This window comes from Moschus berezovskii, chromosome 1 (assembly GCF_049115385.1).
Source record: "Moschus berezovskii isolate FMDL1 chromosome 1, NW_MosBer_1.0, whole genome shotgun sequence".
NCBI lineage: Eukaryota > Metazoa > Chordata > Mammalia > Artiodactyla > Moschidae > Moschus > Moschus berezovskii.
This window is the reverse complement of record NC_142460.1, coordinates 160,632,691-160,653,961: the sequence shown is the minus strand read 5'-3', so window position 1 is coordinate 160,653,961 and position 21,271 is coordinate 160,632,691. Positions and strand designations below refer to the sequence as shown.

At 40.7% G+C, this 21,271-nt stretch overlaps 1 protein-coding gene across 1 annotated transcript in view; it reads left to right on the top strand.

Moving 5' to 3' along the window:
• Nucleotides 1-14,772, top strand: part of DNAJC13 (DnaJ heat shock protein family (Hsp40) member C13) — a 171,431-nt gene extending 156,659 nt beyond the window's left edge. Inside the window, exons 55-56 of the mRNA XM_055413675.2 lie at nucleotides 8,138-8,237; nucleotides 13,892-14,772. Coding sequence (XP_055269650.2) covers nucleotides 8,138-8,237; nucleotides 13,892-13,998 — 207 coding nt within the window. The 3' untranslated portion in view covers nucleotides 13,999-14,772. The remainder of the gene's footprint in view (nucleotides 1-8,137; nucleotides 8,238-13,891) is intronic.
• The last annotated feature ends 6,499 nt before the right edge of the window (nucleotides 14,773-21,271 follow it).

Genomic DNA, 21,271 nt, shown 5'->3' with positions numbered 1-21,271 from the left:
GTGTTGTTCAGCCTCCATATGTTGGCATTTTTAATAGCTTTTCTCCCGTAATTGAGATCTAATCTTACTGCATTGTGGTCAGAAAAGATGCATGGAATGATTTCAACTTTTTTGAATTTACCAAGGCTAGATTTATGGCCCAGGATGTGATCTATCCTGGAAAAGGTTCCGTGTGCGCTTGAGAAAAAGGTGAAATTCATTGTTTTGGGGTGAAATGTCCTATAGATATCTATTAGGTCTAACTGGTCTATTGTATCATTTAAAGTTTGTGTTTCCTTGTTAATTTTCTGTTTAGTTGATCTATCCATAGATGTAAGTGGGGTATTAAAATCTCCCACTATTATTGCATGGTTGTTAATTTCCCCTTTCATACTTGTTAGTAATTGTCTTACATATTGCGGTGCTCCTATGTTGGGTGCATAAATATTTATAATTGTTATATCTTCATCTTGGATTGATCCTTTGATCATTATGTAGTTTCCTTCTTTGTCTCTTTTCACAGCCTTTGTTTTAAAGTCTATTTTATCTGATATGAGTATTGCTACTCCTGCTTTCTTTTGGTCTCTATTTGCATGGAATATCTTTTTCCAGCCCTTCACTTTCAGTCTGTATGTGTCCCTCGTTTTCAGGTGGGTCTCTTGCAGACAACATATATGGGGGGTCTTGTTTTTGTATCCATTCAGCCAGCCTTTGTCTTTTGGTTGGGGCATTCAACCCATTTACGTTTAAGGTAATTATTGATAAGTACGATCCTGTAGCCATTTTCTTTATTGCGTTGGGTTCGAGTTTATACACCCTTTCTGTGTTTCCTGTCTAGAAAAGATCCTTTAGCATTTGTTGGAGAGCTGGTTTGGTAATGCTGAATTCTCTCAGCTTTTGCTTTTCTGTAAAGCTTTTGATTTCTCCTTCATATTTGAATGAGATCCTTGCTGGGTACAGTAGTCTGGGCTGTAGGTTATTTTCTTTCATCACTTTAAGTATGTCTTGCCATTCCCTCCTGGCCTGAAGAGTTTCTGTTGAAAGATCAGCTGTTATCCTTATGGGAATCCCCTTGTGTGTTATTTGCTGTTTTTCCCTTGCTGCTTTTAATATTTGTTCTTTGTGTTTGATCTTTGTTAATTTGATTAATATGTGTCTTGGAGTATTTCGCCTTGGGTTTATCCTGTTGGGGACTCTCTGGGTTTCTTGGACTTGGGTGATTATTTCTTTCCCTATTTTAGGGAAGTTTTCAACTATTATCTCCTCAAGTATTCTCTCATGGTCTTTCTTTTTGTCTTCTTCTTCTGGGATTCCTATGATTCGAATGTTGGAGCGTTTAACATTGTCCCAGAGGTCTCTAATATTGTTCTCATTTCTTTTAATTTGTTTTTCTTTTTTCCTCTCTGTTTCATTTATTTCTACAATTCTATCTTCTAGCTCGCTTATCCTGTCTTCTGCCTCTGTTATTCTACTGTTTGTTCCCTCCAGAGTGTTTCTGATCTCATCTATTGCATTATTCATTGTATATTGACTCTTTTTTATTTCCTCTAAGTCCTTATTAAACCTTTCTTCCATCTTCTCAATCCTTTTCTCCAGGTTATTTATCTGTAACTCCATTTTGCTTTCAAGATTTTGAATCATTTTCACCGTCAAAATTTGAAATTCTTTATCAGGTAGATTCCCTATATCTTCCTCTTTTGTTTGTGTTGGTGGGCATTTATCTTGTTCCTTTACTTGCTGGGTATTTCTCTGCCTCTTCATCTTGCTTATAATGCTTTGCTTGGGGTGGCCTTTCCGTCTTCTGGCAGTTTGTGGAGTTCTCTTTATTATGTAGTTTCCTCGCTGTATGTGGGGTTGGACAGGTGACTTGTCAAGGTTCCCTGGTTAGGGAAGCTTGTGTCGGTGTTCTGGTGGGTGGAGCTGGATTTGTTCTCTCTGGAGTGCAATGAAGTGTCCAGTAATGAGTTATGAGATGTCAGTGGGTTTGGAGTGACTTTGGGCAGCCTGTATATTGAAGCTCAGGGCTAGTTTCCTCTGTTACTGGAGAATTTGCGTGGTATGTCTTGCTCTGGAACTTGTTGACCCTTGGATGGTGCTTGGTTTTAATGTAGGTATGGAGACGTTTGATGAGCTCCTATCGATTAATGTTCCCAGGAGTCAGGAGTTCTCTGGTGTTCTCAGGATTCGGCCTTAAGCCTCTTGCCTCTGGTTTTTGGTCTTATTCTTGGAGTAGCCTCTAGACGTCTCTATCTGTCATTTCCAAGGTGGTTCCCTCTGTTTTAGCTTTTGTTTGCTGGTCTCTTCAGTGTCTAATTTCTGCCCTGATACTAGGGGGTGGGTGGACACTTTTTAAGGCTCAGTTGTTCAATCCTGTTCTGGGAAGGGAGGAACGCTGCAGACGAATATCTCTGGCGTCTGTGGGGAGTGCTCGCAGCGTTTCGGCCACACTGGGTTTGCCCCCGCTCACAGCACGTATGCTGTCCCAGTCTACACTGCACAGGCTCTAGGTTGCTCTGCCGGGAACTGTCCGAGGCTGGCGCCGAGTTGTATGCACTTGCCAGGTCTGAGTGGCTCAAGTTCAGGTTCTCAGGTACTCCACAAAGGCGCAGACTTGGTTGGGCCTGCGTTTTGTGCCTTCCCTGGTCCGAGCAGTTCAGGGGACCAAGTGTTTGGCGAGCGCAGTCTCTGCGACTTATTGCCTCCCCAGTCCCCGCCACTCAGTTTTCTGGGTGTACAACCAGCGCACCTTCTCAGGGGGATCTCGACCGGCCCGAGCCCAAGAAGTCCTGATTAGCAACAAGCCTGCCTGCAGTTTGTATCAGATGCCTTTCTGGGGCCGTGGTTGCCCCCTCCGGCTCTGGCTGCGCTCCCTGCCCGTCTCGGCGGGGGATGGGGGATGGGCCGACCGCAGCTGGCTCGCTCTGCTCAGTCCTTTATTCTGTGAGCGGGGCTGGCCAAGTCTTAGGTTAGAGCTTTCCGCCTTTTCGTGGGGAAGCTATCCCACAGTCTGCTTTGCTCTCCCCAGTTCTCTCAAATTGTTCTCGCGGCATTCAAGCCCAGTCCTCTCTCTAAGCAGTTCAGCCGGCTCCTCCCTGCCCAGCCCCCGCTTGCTAATGGTGTATGCAGGCATCTGCGCTGCTTCTCCACTGGGAGTTACCGTTTGGCAGGTAATCTGTGGGTTTTAAAAAAAATCTTAAAAAAAAAAAAAAGAGGGTTATGTGGCCCTCTGAGCTTCCAAGGCTCGCCACAGATTCGCCAGTGAGAGTGTTTCCTGGTGTTTGGAAAGTTCTCTCTTTTTAAAGCCTCCCTTCCCAGGACGGAGCTCCGTCCTTACTTCTTTTGTCTCTCTTTTTATCTTTTATGTTTTTTCCAACCTCCTTTCGAAGACAATGGCTGCTTTTCTGGGTGCCTGACGTCCTCTGCCAGCATTCAGAAGTTGTTTTGTGGACTTTACTCCGCGTTCAAATGTTCTTTTGATGAATTTGTGGGGGAGAGAGTGGTCTCGCTGTCCTATTCCTCCGCCATCTTGTTCCTTCTCCGGTTTTATTCTTAATATTGCTTCTGAGGAGTTCCTCATTCAGTATTATTATATAGTCCATTTAGTAATGCTCTCTTTTTTTTTTTTTAAATTGAAGTGAAATTCACGTAAGATAAAATTAGCCCTTTTAAACTGAAAAATTCACTGATACTTAGTACATTAACAATGTTGTGGGGCTTCCCTGGTGGTCCAGTGGTTAAAAATCCACCTGCCAATGCAGGGGTTGCAGCTTTGATCCCTGATCTCACATGGCTCAGGACAGCTAAGCCCATGCACCACAACTACTGAGACCCCCACACCCTCGCACACAAGGTGAAACCTATACACAAAGGAAGCCACTGCAGTGAGAAGCCTGCACACCGCAACTGGAGAGTAGCCGCTGTTCTCCACAACTAGAGAAAGCCCACGTGCAGCAGTGAATATGAGCTCAGCCAAAAATAAATTAAAAAATAAAAAGTTGTATAACCACCACCTACTTAGTTCCCAAAAATAGTTATTAAGTAGTTATTTCCCATTTCTTCTTTCCCTCAGCTTCTGGCAGTCACCACTCTTATTTTCTAGGATTTCTGGAGATTTCACATAAGTGGAATCTTACAGTATGTGACCGTGTCTGGCTTCTGTCTCTTAGCATGTTTTCAGGGTTCAACTGTGTTACAGTGTGTTTCAACACTTAATTCCTTTTTAAGGCTGAATAATGTTCCATTGTATGTATATGCCATGTTTACCCATTTATCCATTCATAGGTATTTGGACTATTTCTATTTACTAATGTTCTTCTGTAGGTTTAAACTGACTTAAAGCTTTCCTTTAGTGAATCCACTGTGTTTGTATGTTCCAACTAAAGAAGCATTTTTTTATGCCATTTTCCCTTCTAGCAGACTTATTGTTTGAGCTGTTTGAGGTGAAAATAAAGAAGAGAGATGACATGTGCTATTGCAGTCATTAACTATATGTTTATTAAACTTGCCTGTGGGTGTTCTGAATGCCAAGCAAAGCCATTCCTGTGTACCACATGCCCCCAGTCATGCTCCCCTCGACTTGCCACTGGATTCCTATTGATGAGAATTAACGGAGCAACTCTTGATAACCACCTTCCACTCACAAGGGAAGGAAAGAATTACAATAGTTTCCAAAGTAGGAACTTGAGCACATTCACAACAAATCACTTTCACCACTGCTTCGCTCCACGGTTTAGACTAAGAGTCTTTTGGACTCTCATGGTCCCCGTGTGTATCTCTACTTTAATGCTTCCCATTATGTTATCTGGCACCATCTGTCTCCTTTCCTAGACTGTAGGCACTTCAGGGACAGAGAATGTCTTTCTCATCTTTGTGTCCACTGTGGAACCCATGATTTGGGTGCTCCATACATATTTGATCTGAACCTTGATATGTGAAAGATACCCTCTACGTTGGAATTTCCTAAGTTGTTTTTTTCTTTTTAATGTTTTTCCCAGAAAGAAACATGTCTTGCCTCTTAGTATGCATTTACACACAAGTCATTTGTACTGCGCATTTTATATGTGATATACTGATACTTTCTAGATTGTTCATTGTTGTTCAGTCACTAAATCATGTCTGACTCTCTGCAGCCGCATAGACTGCAGCACACCATGTTTCTCTGTCCTGCACTATTTCCTGGCGTTTGCTCAAACTCATGTCCATTGAGTCAGTGATGCCATCCAACCATCTCATCCTTTGTTCCCCACCACCCCTTCTCCTCCTGCCCTCAGTTTCTCCCAGCATCAGAGTCTTTTCCAGTGAGTTGGCTCTTCACATCAGGTGGCGAAAGTATTGGAGCTTCAGCATCAGTCCTTCTAACGAATATTCAGGGTTGATTTCCTTTCAGATTGACTGGTTTGATCTCCCTGTGTCCAAGCAACTCTCTAGAATCTTCCCCAGCACCACAGTTCAAAAGCATCAATTCTTTAGCACTCTGCCTTCTTCATGAACCAACTCTCACATCCATACGTGACTACTGGAAAAACCATAGCTTTCACTAGATGGACCTTTATCGGCAAGGTAATGTCCTTGCTTTTTAATATGCTGTCTAGGTTTGTCATAGTTTTTCATTCAAGGAGCAAGCGTCTTTTAATTTCATATCTGTAATCATCATCTGCAGTGATTTTGGAGTCTAAATCTGTCACTGCTTCCACTTTTTCCCCTTCTATTTGCCATGAGGCGATAGGACTGGATGCCATGATCTTTGTTTTCTAAGTGGTTAGTTTCAAGCCAGCTTTTTCACTCTCATTGAGAGGCTCTTTAGTTCCTGTTTGTTTTCTGTCATTAGAGTGGTATCATCTGCATATCTGAGGTTGTTGATATTTCTCCCAACAATCTTGATTCAAGCTTGTGATTCATCCAGCCTGACATTTTGCATGATGTACTTTGCATATAAGTTAAATAAGTCGGGTGACAATATACAGACTTGACAAACTCCTTTCCCAATTTGGAACCAGTCAGTTGTTACATGTCTGGTTCTGTTGCTTCTTGACCTATAAATAGGTTTCTCAGGAGACAGGAACGGTGATCTGGTACTCCCATCTCTTAAGAATTTTCCATTTTGTTTGATCTATACAGTTTGATCTACATAGTCAAAAGACTTTCATGTAGTCAATGAAGCAGAAGTCGTTTTTTTTTTGGAATTCTCTTGCTTTTTCATGATCCAGTGGATGCTGGCAAATTGATCTCCAATACCTCTGCCTTTTCTAAACCCAGCTTGTACATTTTGGAAATTCTTGATTCACATACTACTGAATCCTAGCTTGAAGTATTTTGATCGTTACCTTGCTAGCATGTGAAATGAGCCCAGTTGTACAGTAGTTTGAACATTCTTTGGCATTGCCCTTCTTTGGGATTGGAATGAATACTGACCTTTTCCATCCCTGTGGCCATGGCTAAGTTTTCCAAATTTGCAGACATACTGAGTTCAGCACTTTAAAACACTTTAAAACAACATCATCCTTTAGGATTTTAAATAACTCAGCTGGAGTTCAGTCACCTCCATTAGCTTTGTTCATAGTAATGCTTCCTAAGGACCACTTGACTTCATGCTTCTGGATGTCTGGCTTTAGGTGAGTGACCACACCATCGTGCTTATACAGGTCATCAAGACCTTTTTTTGTATAGTTCTCCTATGTATTCTTGCCACCTCTTCTTAATCTCTTCTGCTTCTGTTAGATCCTTACTGTTTCTGTCCTTTATTGTGCCCGTCCTTGCATGAAATATTCCCTTGATACCTCCAGTTTTCTTGACGAGATCTCTAGTCTTTCCCATTCAATTTTTCCCCTCTATTTCTTTGCATTGTTCATTGAAGAAGGTATTCTCATCTCTTGTTGCTATTCTCTGGAACTCTGCATTCAGTTGTGCATATCTTTCCCTTCCTCCTTTGCCTTTCACTTCTCTCCTTTCCTCAGCTACTTGTGAAGCTTCATCCAACAACCATTTTGCCTTCTTGGATTTCTTTTTCTTTGGGATGGTTTTGGTCACCGCCTCCTGTACAGTGTTATGAACTGCCATTCATAGTTCTTCAGGCACCCTGAATGGCCTAGTGGTTTTCCTCAATTTCAGCCTGAATTTTGCAATAAGGAGCTGATACTTTGAACCACAGTCAGTTCTAGGTCTTGTTTTGGCTGACTGTATAAAGCATCTCCATCCTTCGTTGCAAAGAACATAATCATTCTGATTTTGATATTGACCATCTAGTGATGTCCATGTGTAGAGTCATCTCTTGGATTATTGGAAAAGCATGTTTGGTGTGACCAGCATGTTCTCTTGACAAAACTGTTAGCCTTTGCCCTACTTCATTTGGTACCCAAGGCCAAACTTGCCTGTTTTTCCAGGTATCTCTTGACTTCCTACTTTTGCATTCCAATCCCTTATGATGAAAAGGACGTCTTTTTTGGTGTTATTAGTAGTTCTGGGAAGTATTCTAGGTCTTCGTAGCACCACTCAGTTTCAGCTTCTTTGGCATGAGCAGTTGTAACATAGACTTAGATTACTGTGATGTTAAATATTTTGCCTTGGAAATGAACCAGGATCATTCTGTTGTTGTTGAAACTTCACCCAAGTACTGCATTTCAGACTCTTTTGTTGACTCTTAGGATTTCTTCTAGGAGATTCTTGCCCACAGTAGTAGATATAATGGTCATATGAATTAAATTCACCCAGTCCTGTCCATTTCAGTTCACTGATTCCTAAGATGTCAGTGTACTTCTAATAGGTCGCATCCATAGTTTGAAAGAGAGCTTTAAGTTTTAGCTTGAATTTTGCAGTATCTTGTCCCCATACCACTTCCTCAGAAATACTTCATGAGCCCACACCACGTCAGCTAGTTGTTACTATCACATGAATATCTTACTGCCCAAATTACATACAAACCAATAAGTCCGAATAGTCATGTCCAAGTTTAGAGGGAAGACTGATTTAGGCATCTCTTTGGGTCTGGTTTAATGAGACATGCCTGGTGTAGAGTGTTTGATGAATGTGAGGTCTTGGTTCATCTTTGGATGTTTCCTGAGTTGACCTCTTTGGTTTGTCTTGGAAGTTTACTTTTTCTTTTTAATCTAATCTACCAACATCCAGTTTGTTTACGTTCAAAGAGTTTGTTTTACTTCCCTAGGTGAATGAAATCCTGTCTCGTTCTTCAGTCTGGAGTGCCTTCAAAGATCAGAAACATGATTTGTTTATTTCTGAGTCACAAACAGCAGGATACCTCACAGGTAAACCAAAGCATACCCAATTCTCTTTCCTAAGACATATGGCAGTAGCCATATGGACCTTCCTTTTGCCTTGTCTAGACTGAAAACAGCATTTAGATAGTTTTCCTAGATTCCTGTTATAACTACCCACCTTGGAGATATCATGGACATGCAGTGGACCCCTGATTCTAGGCCAGACAACATATGGACTGTTGTGGTGTTGAATGTATGCTAACTGCAAAGCGGACTCTGCTCAGTTTTTAACCCAGTTAATCCAGGATGTCATACTTTATATTTTGGGTATGGCTGTATTAAAATGTTTATCTTGAACATGTACATAAAGAGTGGAGAAGTATTTACTCAGAATTATCAGTACCAGAAACATGATAGCATCATTCCATTCTGTCAGATTAATAGATTGAAGTTCCAACTATGCACACTCACATGTCAAAGATTTTTTCTTCTAAGTTACCAGTGATTAATCTGTAATTTTGTTAAGTATTTGAGGTTTGTATTCTCATGGGAAGAAATATATGGGTGCCATAAAGAAAAGAATATTTTGCTGCCTAGGGGTGAAAAGAAGCTCCAGATATTTGTCCATTTGGCACATTTATTTTAACATAATAATTCTGAAATACTCATTTTCATATTGGCTTCTGTTTAAAAAGAAGGTCGTAGCATTAAACTACTAAATGCTGAAAAATGAAATATAGTCTTTGGTATTAAAGTTTTTAGTTTGAAATTAACCTTAGGAATATTAAGTGGTTCTTGCCATTTTCTGAAATTATAGTGTATTTTTTAAAATGTCAGCCCTGCAACCTCCTCTAACCAGAGATGACGTAGGTAAATTAAGAGAAAAAATACTACCCAGTATTTCTCATACCAGTGTGATTGTTTTAATAATCCTTATCACTAGTATAGAAATTTATAAATCCTGAAGACTAAATCTTGAATAATCAAAAATAGAGACTTTGGAGAAAGTTTGCATGGTTTTAATTTTAGAATTTGATTGTGACATCACTGCTTTTTTTCTCTACTGTGACCTCTTTAATATTAATCCACTAAAATTTATAATCAGAGCTGTAGAATTTACAAACATGTGGTGCTGTGACTGCCAGCCATGTGTGTACATAAGAGTAGAGTACCATAGGTTTCCCTTCTCACTTTCCCATCACCTGCCCTATGCTGACTGTGGAGAGGAATACCTAGAATACGGTCTTAGTCTCTTCCAGATCTTTCAAGCTGTAGCTTCTAAGTAGGAGTATGTTCTCATAGACAAACCAAGAACTTTACCTCTTTAAATTCTGCCCAGAAAGTTTACACAATACCACCTTTTTTGTATGTAAGAATTATATGATTGAAAAATCTGCCTTATTTTTTTTTAGCTCAGAGTAAGCTTACTTAAAATTTGACCTTAAAGAATAGGGAGATATGTAGGTTATAAGCATCCCTAGGAAGGCATCATCTAATTCTTTTGTCCTTGAGTGACGTTCACATCCATTGGCCTTACTGGATGGAATAAAAGATTGCAGGTGGTCCTTGATGTACTGACCGCTGTGGGTCAAGTGGTCTGTGGTTAAAATACACAAGAGGGAGGGATTTATCTTTAGAGACCTAGAGTTTCTTTTGAAATCATTTGGGTCCTCAGCCCCACCTGAATTTCCTAATATTATAGAAAAAGTTCAGGGATTAAAAAGATTTCTGTCTTGCCTTTCTTTTTGCTGGGATCCTTGGGGTGGCTTCTGAATGAGTTGTGAGAAGCAGCTTTGATGAGCTGTAGAGAGTGAAGGTTAGCAAAGGAGAAAGGCTTGGGTTTATTAATTTTTTCACATCCTTGGTCCAGCTCAAGGGGCAGAAATTCTAACAAAGCCATCAAAGTGGAGGGTGGTATAAATCCCACCCTGGAAAGGGCCTCGGGTTACTGTGTCTGTTGTGAAGGTCATTGCGGAAACCTGTAGTCACATCAGTTAACATAGGACAGTCTGGTCTAGTTCTGAGCTGTGTTGGCCCCCAAGCTGTCCAGTTCATAGTGCATCATCAAACTGGTATGTTCTTTTGTTGTGAGAGTACTACCAGTTGAACTGATGTGTATTTATTGCTCGGGTTACCAATTATTTTTTGTGTTTGAACTTTTCTGTTGATGTGTTGCGTGTTTGATAAAAGGGGCAAGTACTTCTAATATTATGGTAAGATCTCATTATGTGAAACTCCATGGAGTGTATACAATGTTGTATTGAATTGGAATTTTAAATTTACTCTATCCTGCCTTCAGTCTTGAGAAGATTCAGATTGTACCAAGCCCCTCTCTAGTCAGTTTCCAAATAAAATAAGGTACTGTGAGAACACAAGTCATTGCCAGCCCTTTCTTCTGATATGTGGACTTATTTAGGTGATAGAGATATAGTTAATTACTATTTCAAAATAAGTTTTGAATGACCAAAAATACATTTATGATTTTCTTCCTGGCTGCTGAGGAAATGTCACTCAGGCTCAGAGTTTGGAATAAAAATTAAAATATTCTAGGCCAGATTACTCAGTGTTGATAAATTGAGATGAGATTGACTCCCTAGCCTGGCATATTGTTATGTCTTATGATAAATGTTCATCAAAAGTGCCTCAGTGGAACTTTATCTGTGGTGTAGATTAGCTGTATCTGCTCACTGTCCATGGCCCTGCGTTACTTAACCATTTCTTAGGTTCTAGAATAGCTTGGTGCTGACAAGCATTTCAGCAGTGAAAATCCTCAAATTTCCTCACCTAGAAAATCAATAGAGAAAGAACAGGGAAAGGAAGAGAAACAGGCCAAGGCGAAGGTGCTTTTAGGAGCTGGAATTGGAGACGAATAACTTTGTACCGTATGCTTATTCTACTTAATTAGAGGCAGGTAGGATAGTTATGCGACTGAGCGACTTCACTTTCACTTTTCACTTTCACACATTGGAGAAGGAAATGGCAACCCACTCCGGTGTTCTTGCCTGGAGAATCCCAGGGACGGGGGAGCCTGGTGGGCTGTCGTCTATGGGGTCACACAGAGTCGGACACAACTGAAGTGACTTAGCAGCAGCAGCAGCAGGATAGTTAACTTGGCATCCTAAGGTCATCAAAGGGAGAGAGGGAGTGTTTCTTGGGCCTCTCATCAGACTAGTTCATTATATCTTTGCACAGTTGGGTTTTTTATTACCTTTTGTTTTTGTCTTTATATGTGTCCAAGACTACACAGTGGGAGCCATGTTAGGAAAGAGTTCCTAAAGTTTATAGTCGGCACTGCTGCTGAGGCAGGGCGTCCTTTTTTTTTTTTAATTTTCCCCACTGAAAATCCCATGTTTGTTTTCACCAAAGCCCACGCTCCTTTCACTACTCTATTGTGGTAGCCAGTTCTGTTCTGTGGGATTCTTTGTTGATTTTTATCCTTTCTCTTCCCTCTTAAGTCCAGCAGCCTTACACAGTGTGCCATGTACCCCATTTCTGGCAGGCCCTGCTCTTTCTTCCCACATGTCTCTGGAGAACACACTGCCCTATCCTAGCAGACTGTAGTTCCTGCCCCTAGAAACCAGACATGTCTGGAAGAGGCCAGAGATGTGAGGGAGAGAGCATCTCAGACTTCATCTAAAGAAATAGGAATTGACCCGTCTTTCCCAAAGAGGCAAATGGTGGCACTAGAATTTGATCTCCCCTGAATAATCCTTCAGGGTCTATCATTCACAGTTTATATTTTAGCCCAGAGGTTCCCAAACTTTCTCAGTTCACAGTGCCTTCATAGCTTAGTGATTTTTTTTCTTTATCCCTAGACCAAAAGAAATAGTAATTAATTTTATTAAGTAGTTACATTGAAACAACTTGAGAGCAGTTGTACAGTATCCAACAGATGTCACTGTGTCTCCAGATTTAAAATATTCAGTGGTGTCCCAGAATTTGCCCCAGGGTGCCTCAACATGTAGTCTGAGAACTACATCCTTAGTCCATTTTCTGTATTTAGCACTCGTGATTTGGTCTCATAATCAATTTGTTTGATGTAAACAAAGTTGAGCCCACAATCAGAAGTGCTCAGGGACTATACCAATCTGGAGTGTTCAGGGGGTTATTATTAAGGGTTTAATTCCCTAGCAGTCTTACTGCTGCCTAGGGTCCAGAGTGGATCATTGGCAGGAAGTAATATAATGATGTGGCACTGTAGCTCTGAACTGCCTGTCAGTGGGGTGTGTCTCTGCCTGTCAAGGGGGTGTGTCTCCTGTCCTCCCTACTATCTCTCCTGAGCAGTCTATGTAAGGCCTGGTGTCCTGATTAATCGACAGCAGGGGTTGATAGATGTAAGCTCACCATGCCTTAAAAAACAGAAAATCCTTAAGTTTTCTAAGTTCAAAGTTCCAGGTGCCTGGGCATTCCAGGTGGCATGTGGCAGTTCATGCAGGCTGAGTTGTCTCTGGCTGCATGTAACCACATGCTACAGTGTCTGCTTTCTTCAAATCCTCAGTACAAATGCTCAAGAGGTTAAAAAAAAAAAAAAGATGAATCTATATTGTTCTCTTGTGTCCTACTTCAGTCCCTATTATATTGTTCCCTTTTGTCCTACTTCAGTCCTACCTTAGCCTTTCAACCTGCTCTGCTGTTTGCACTTCCTTACAACTTCCCTTGCTGCTTATATTTCTTTTTTCCCCTCAGGTGTCTCTCCTTCCCTTCTCACTGGCAGCAGCCCCCTTCACCTCAGGAGCGGACTTTAGATCCGCTCTGCCAGGCAGCTTGCTAACTTCTGTGTAGCTCTCTGAAGCAGGTAGACAACCATTTTGCTAAATGCATGCCACTTCCTCTGCCTTTCTAGTCCTAACCCTTCAATGTTCCCTAGCTGTTTGCTTTGTTTCCTATGATTTCAGCTAAAAATATTGTTCAATATGTAGTATTATGCTGTAGTACAGTGTCTTTTACAAATACTTTGTACCATTGTGCAATGATTCTGAGGGGTAATTAAATGTCCATGCAGTGTTTTAAGTTAAACTAGAAGGCTACAGCCATTATATGCTCATAGGACACATCTTGGTAAATGCTGGGATAAGGGCATTTTTGTGCACTAGAGACTTAAGAGTCAAGACATATAAAAGTAAAATACTGACGCCTTTTCCATAGCATTCATATTTTGACCTATGACGAGGTGTCCAGAGTTTGCCTCGTGTTTCTCAGAGTCCCTTGTTCATTTGGTGTTTTTTGTTACAGTAGCATTTGTTTGCACCAAATGGAAATAGGTTTAACTTAAGTATAGATGGAAGTGTTTTTGTTGTGAATTTCATCAAGTATGACTTTTGAATGGACTAACTCGAGCGCAGAGTTTCTCTCCCCCCGCCTTTTTTCCCTCTCATTTGACATTAGCAACATCCTTCAGTGCCCAGGATTTTTTTAAAGTTGAACTTCCCAGATGAGAGAAGGAAAAAATTTTCCATGTTTCCTCACTATTGTTACTGTCTAGCCTAAATTTTGAAATGGTTTAAGCTTTGTCATATAGTGAAGGAAAACCGTGAAAATGGTGTTGCAGGTGTTTGTTAAGATTTCGTTGTATGCTTAGATAATCCTAATAGATGGCATCAGGTCCTTCCGATGGGATGCTTGACCTGGTTCTCACATTTTCATAAAGGTCGGTGTTCTCACATGACTGCTCTTTAGAAGGTTTTCCTTTTTTTCTCTTGCAGGACCTGGAGTTGCTGGCTACCTTACTGCAGGGACATCCTCTTCAGTCATGTCCAACTTGCCGCCTCCTGTAGACCATGAGGCAGGTGACCTTGGCTATCAGACGTGAAACTTTCATGAGAGAGAATAAATGCTGAAAGGCCAGTGCCCTGTCCACATTCCTCCAGCTGATCCATTGAAGAGAACTCTTAACTGCCTTTCTCCTGGTTTCATGACAGTGTTATTCCTTTTTCTATAAATATATTTTTATTTAGGAAAAAAAGTCAGTGATTCTAATTGTATCACGTTATAAGAAAGCACTCTGTGGATCAACCTAAATGGGTACACAAGAATTTTTTTTCTTGATGTATGTAAGCACATTTTGTTCCTTTATACCTGTTTACAAGACTGTGAATCAAAAAGACAAAGCTTTCGTCCTAGTTTTTATAATGTTTTTTTGAATTAGTGTGACTGTGGGGTTGAACTGCAGTCTACAGAGATTGGGAAATCAAAGTCACTCAGCCCCCAGAAGGGCATTTCCCTCTCCTGCCTCAAGTCTGCCTGGCTGTTCTCCCATTGTTGAACACTTTTAGGTTTTGTCCTTGCACCTGTTCACTGGTATCCTCTCCCCAATCATTTAACCTCCTGAGAGCTCACAGTACATGTGGATATATATAACTGGCTTTACCAAACTGAATGAAAAAGGAGCTTGTGCAAAAAAATTTAAAAACAGATGTCAAGATGTTATGTAAGAGATTAGTGTAATTGTGAAATGTTCTATACATTATCAAATATATAAAGCTTTCTATATTGAATGTACATTATACAGATCATTCATATGTGTACATAAAATTTTAAAAATAAAGGGAATTGACTGCTTTGTTAATGATATCCATTCTAGTTTAATTTCTCCCTTTAAAGATCTTATGTTTTCATCTCTAAGATAGAGGCAGTAGTGGTAGTAAACACAGACTTCGCCTCAGACTCCCAGTGTCTCATACAGACAGCCGCACGGGCACACCTGATCATTCCTGAATCCCTTCATTAATATTTCAGCACGTCTGTGTTTCCAGACACAGCATCTCTACTTTTCATACAGTATTCAAGGAGGGGTCAAGCTGTTAATAAATAGCTTAGTGTGTGTGACACATTAATTACAATATTTTTTAGAGGAGAGATTTAAAGAGAGAGGAGGTTTCAAATAACAGAGATTTCAGCATTAAGTCATCTTATGTGATCACAAATTACAAAGAAACATAACCATGTGAAATATATACAAGAACCAAGTTTGTTAGAGTTGATGTGTGAGAAGAGCTGGAATAGACACTTAATTCCTATAATGACTCACTGATTGAAAATTTGCCATCAGATTTATTATTTCTCAATTTAAAGATTATGGAGTAATGCACCCATGTAAATATTTTAACATATAATTAGGATTTGTTTCTAAAAGGCAATAGTTTGTCATAAAAATATGTTCACTGAGAGAGATTCTAACAGCTGGTTTATGAGTAGGTGTTTTAGAAGAGCATAACTCAACACAGCAATATATTTCCTTTAAATACTAAAGGAACGTAGATATTGTAGATAATTATAATATTTAAAGGTCAGTTTAAATAAATATGTAGTTGTTGATGTTTGAATATCAATAACAGCTCATCTTTATTAAATATGCCAAACATAAATTGTTGTACATGCATAACTTCATTTAATCCTCTGAGCAAATCTCATTTGACATTAGCTATATTGCTGATATAATTCCCATTTTCCAGGTGAGGAACAAGAAGCTCAGAGAGGCAACACTGCTCAGGGGCAAACTTACTGAAAGTCACATTATTAGTAAGTAACAGAGCAGTAAATCAAAGCTTACTTTTACTTGACACTATTCTGAGCCACTATCTAGAGGTAACCATAATATCAAATAGGTATATGTGACTAGGAAGAGTTAGTTGCTTGTTTTTCATTTTTATTTTTAATTTTTTTTCTTTTTATGATAATATACATGCTACAATTCCATTCTCCCCAATCATTCCACCTTCACCCTCTCCCACAGAGAGGTTTTCATTTTTAAACTGTTGTTTTTTTTTTTTTTTTTGGCTGTACTGTGAGGTATGTGGGATCTTAATTCCCCATCCAGGGATCAAACCTGGGCCCTGTATATTGGAAGTGTGAAAACCAGGGAAGTCCCTGTTGTAAACATTTTTATTGTAAACCAAAACAGGTACAGAAAACCTTACTGAACAAATTAGTTTAATGAATTATTATAAGGCAAATCACCTTTGACCTCCCAGCCAGGTTGAAGAACTTTGCCAGCCTTTGCCAGCCTTTCCAGTAGCCCCATCATGTCCCCCCATCAGAATCATATCCCCTCCCTCCAAAAGTGACCACTGTCTGACACTTCCTTGTGTTCCTTAGTTCATCACCCCATGTATACATCCCTGGACACCAGAGTTTGGTCTTTTTTAAATTTGAGTCTGTTAATCTGGCTGCCCTTCCATCCCTTTTCCCCATTACTTGTCTGTTGAAGTCCCCAGGACCATCTAGCTGGTTGATTTTCCCACAGTTGGAAATTGCTGATCAGACACTTCTGATGCAATTCAGCCTTGTCCTCTCTTCTCTTTGGGGGTGGTTATCTGAGGTTTATGCACGGGGAGATTTGCCCTGAGAGGAAAAAGTAAGACAGCATGAGCCAGGTAATAGGAAAGTAAGTATAGAACACCTGGAGGGGTAGGGTATTATGGTGTGGGTGGCATATAGGGATCCGAAGAGAGAACCTAACCTGAGATCCAGGGAGGAGCCACTTCGGCCGGGTCCTGAGTGCCAAGCTGAGGCAATAGGGTCACATCCGGCCTCAATGTGATTCACAAATACAGTGGGCTGTGATCAGTTTGCTGTGTTTGTTGAGGGGGAAGGGTGGTGAGAGGTGGCAAAACTGAAGGACACTAATATCACACAGCCTGTCTCAGGAGCAATTCAGGGGACAAACACTGAAATGGTCAGAAGACCACTCCTGGATGTCATCTGTAAGCCCAAGTGAGGATTGTCACTAGATAGCTCAAGGATCCTTTTCAGCCGAGAAATTCTACAGTCCCTTTCCTGATGCATAAGTTGTCCATTATGTGATGAAATGTGTCTAAGTGACTAAACTTTATTAGGATTTGGGGAAGAGCAATTTGCAGAAAATATTACAGATAACCTGAGTCTGTTTCTGGCATCCCATTGACTAGGAATTTAACTTCCTGCTTGAGTTTTTAGGAATGCATGTGTGTTAAGTTGCTTCAATCATGTCTGACTTTTGTGACCCCATGGACTGTAGCCCACCAGTCTCCCCTGTCCGTTGGATTTCCCAGGCAAGAATACTGGAGTGGGTTGCCATGCCCCCCTCTAGGTTATCTTCCCGACCCAGGGATTGAACCCGTGTCTATTACATCTGCTGCACTGGCAGGCAGATTCTTTACCACTAGTGAGCACCACCTCAGAAGCTCCCTCCTATGTGGTATAAACTTCCCTTTTAGCAGCCAGGGGCCTGTAAGCAATGAATGCAAAGACTCCCTTGGGCTTATTCCTTTATAAAATAATGCTGATCATCCTTAACCCATCCTTCCCAGGGCTGTTGTGAGGATTAAATACTGCTGTGAGAAAAGGTTGGTAAATGTGAGGCCTGACCCAAGTGATAATGTTGAGTTGCTGTTTTGGTAGCAGTTCTTCTCATTGTCTTCATTCTTGGGATCAGGAAGAGAGTAAAACAAATCTCAAGGACCTTTAGATCAACATAAAGCAATTTGTAGTTTTTGTTTTTTTTTTTAAGTAGTTATGTTGCTATATAATTGCCAACTAAAAAGTCATTATCTTGGCTGAAGAATCAGAGATGCCATAATCTTTGGTCAGCAAGACCATCTGTTTCCTACACACTGAAACATCTTTTCCCTTGATCTGCTGCCTGTTTACCAGTAGATAAGGTCCAAGAAGCAAGAATGACTTAAATTCAGTTGCAAATTGAGAAGCATGCCTGACAACCAAGTTGAACGAAGAGTTCTGTCCTAAAACACAGACTGTTTACACAGTCAAACGAGTCTCATTGTAAATGTAGAATTCAATTTGGAGTCCGTGGATTAGAAAAAGCTAGAGAATCCTGAATTCCATGGGAAACTGACATCTAGCAGGCAGGGCTGCCTGGGCAACAGCAACCAGCCTCTCGTTTGCATTTCTGTATGAAAAGACCAGAAAAACCTTGGCCTGCAAAGTCCAGTGGGTGGTTACAGGGATGGCAGGGCAGTCGTGCTGATCAGAGAGCAGCCTCTGCTCGTCAGAGGCAGAGCAGTCACAGGGTGCTGAATCAAATCCAGATTTCAATGTGAAGTTGGACTCTAAGATCTGGGCAACCCATTCGAAGTTTTTAAAACCAAATGGGACCTACAAAGAGTGCCTGCAGATTAGATCTGACACAGAGTTTCAGTTCCCTTAAAATGAGATCAAAAATAGTGGTTACAAGGAGTTGGATGCATGTGCTTTCTGTCTAAGGACTTAATTGTGAAGTCATTTGTATTTTTAAATGACTGAACTCCTGTTGCAGTATGGGGGAGTATTACCATCAGGTGTTCTCATGCTGCTTTTATGAAGAGAGGGAAGAAGACTTCTGAGAAGCCATTGTTATGAACTGAATGTTTGTCCCTCACCCCTGCAAACTCATGTTGAATCCCAAAGCCCCAGTGTATTTGGAGGTAGTCTTCAGCAAGTGCTTAGGGTTAGATGCGGTCATGAGGGTGTAGCCCTCATGATGGGATTAGTGCCCCCCTATAAGAGGAGACACCAGAGAGCTTGCTCTCTCTCCCTGTGTGCAAACAGAATAGTCATGTGCCATACAGTGAGATGGTGGCTGCTTATAAGCCAAGAAGAGGCCTCAGATGAAACCTACCTTGCCAGAACCTTGATCTCAGACTTCCCAGCCTCCAGAACTGTGAGAAATAAATGTCTACTGTTTAAGCCACCCAGCGTGGTATTTTGTTACGGCAGTCTGAGCTGACTGATGCACTGGTGCTGGCTGGAGGAGCAGTAGCAGAAGGGAAAGTTTGCTCATAGATTAGCAGGACAAGAGCTTATCAGAATAAGAGCCACCTGAGCATTGATTGCACTTAGTATAGATTCAGCTTAAGTACCTTTGTAAAGAACTGAGAGCCTGTCATGAAGTTGGGAAGGCAAACTGCTCAGGCTAGTCTGCAGCACACACTGGAATTTGGAATGGACATTGGTTTATAAGGAGGTAACTGGTGGCTCCTGGGACCAAGTGTGTGTTTCCTGTTTCGTTTGTTTTTTAAGTACGTGTTAAAATTTGAGTATCCAGGTTATATCAGAATCATTACTGGATGCCCTAGGACGTAGGTGTTGAATTCCGTGTCTCACTGTGGTTTTGTGTCACCCGATCTTTTACTGAGAGCAAGAGAGAGGCAGCAAGTTATCTTGGAATCACCATAGGTCCTGGAGTTGGGGCCATCCAGGCTGTGATTCTAGCCCTCACCTAGTGACTGCTCATCTTTAAATGGAGATCAGTAACACCTCTCTCTGTTCTGTAGATCAGAGATAATAGATGTTAGCACCTAACACCTCCTTGATGGTGCCAGCCTCCTAGACAGTGAGATGGTGTGAGAAGAGAAAACACTGGCTTACCAGGCAGAATCTGATGTTGGTCATCGATTTCTTCTCTAAAATGCCTAGGTTGGTCTGGTCAGTTAATATTTTATTTAATATTTCATTTAATAGTTTCAGTTAATAAGTATCTCATAAAAGATAATATAGAGCTTCCCAGATGGTGCTAGTGGTAAAGAATCCACCTGCCAGTTCAGGAGACACAAGAGACATGGGTTTGATCCCTGGCTTGGGAAGATCCCCTGGATGAAAAAAATGGCAACCCACTCCAGTATTCTGTAAAATCCCATGGACAGTGGAGCTTGGTGTGCTACAGTTCATGGAGTTGCCAAGAGTCAGATGCAACTGAGCACCCAAAAGATAATATAAGCCATCTATGCAAAGATGTATGAAGGTACATATTTTTAAATATACCAGAATATATATATTCAGTCCCTCTCTAACCCCAGTGCTAAATCACTTCTAAGAATTCTGATCCTGTTTCTAACAAATAACGGCTTTATTTCATGAACCAGACTTCTCTCCTCCACTGGGAACATCCAGGACTCTACTCCTCACCAGCACTTTCCTCTTGCTAATGTTTACTACATATGTTGTCTAATATGTCATCTAGCATTTAGAGGAAAGAACTTCATGTCTAGACTGTCCATAATTTTCAAATTTAGGGAGTAAACAGTAGGACCAGGTTATTGTGGGTTCCAGGGCTCCACACATTCAGGAGGTAGGATGACCATTTTTAAAAGTTTGTTTTTCCATCTGGCTTACAAAAGATGTCTACATTTCCACCATTTTTACAAAGCCCCAACTTAGGGACATGGGCAGATAGAGGCCCAAAACTGTTAATGGAAAGTTTCAGTTATATATACAAAGAAGAATTCATGTTTATGCCTCTATTTTTTAACATTGAAAAAGTGTATGGCTTCTATAATGATTATCTTGTTACTGTGTGTAACTTTTTGACACTTTTCAGTTACTTTTCTTGATTATATACATAAATCCTATGTCTGTGAGGAATATTCGCCTCATTCCCTGGCACCATCAAATGTGGCAGTGTCTGTGAGCAGAAGAGGAACTCCATGTTCTCAACCTCTGTTTCAAGAAGTTTATGAAGCTTGAGTCAGTGAAGAAATGAGTCATTTATCTTCAAATAAAGGTCATATGGAAGTAATTCTACAAATATTTGCTTGTGCATAAATTTAGAAATTTAAACTCAGGTCCTACCCTCACACTAATATTTTACAGGACTCCAAACAGCCCCTAGTATACACTTACGTAGTGTCCCAGCATTCCAAGACAGGAAGTAGATAATATTCTGTGACTTTAAATGCAAGAGGTGGGCAGACTATCTCATTAGCCCAAAAACAAGCAAGGCAAATTCAGGGTATTTATGGGCCTCTTGAGATTAGAGCAGAAAACTATCATTTGCTACAGAGCTGGATGATACCACACTCTTCACATGACAGAGTGTCCTAGAGTAACTTGGTGTGGTGGAAAACCTTGAAAGTCAGACCTCATTACATTGAATACTGACACATGTACACCTCCAGGCAGGAGAGTAGAAGCATGGAAGAGGCCAAAACTGGAAAGAAAAAAAAAGGCAATTTGGAGAAAATGGACAAAGAAGGAAGAAGAAAACACTGGAGGAGAAAGCTATTATTGGTTAATAACGGCAGAGATAAATATTGCATCCACAGAACAACAGGATGCCACTTCAAAAAATTACTTTTTCAGAGAATTAAAACCAGGTGTTACAAATTAAA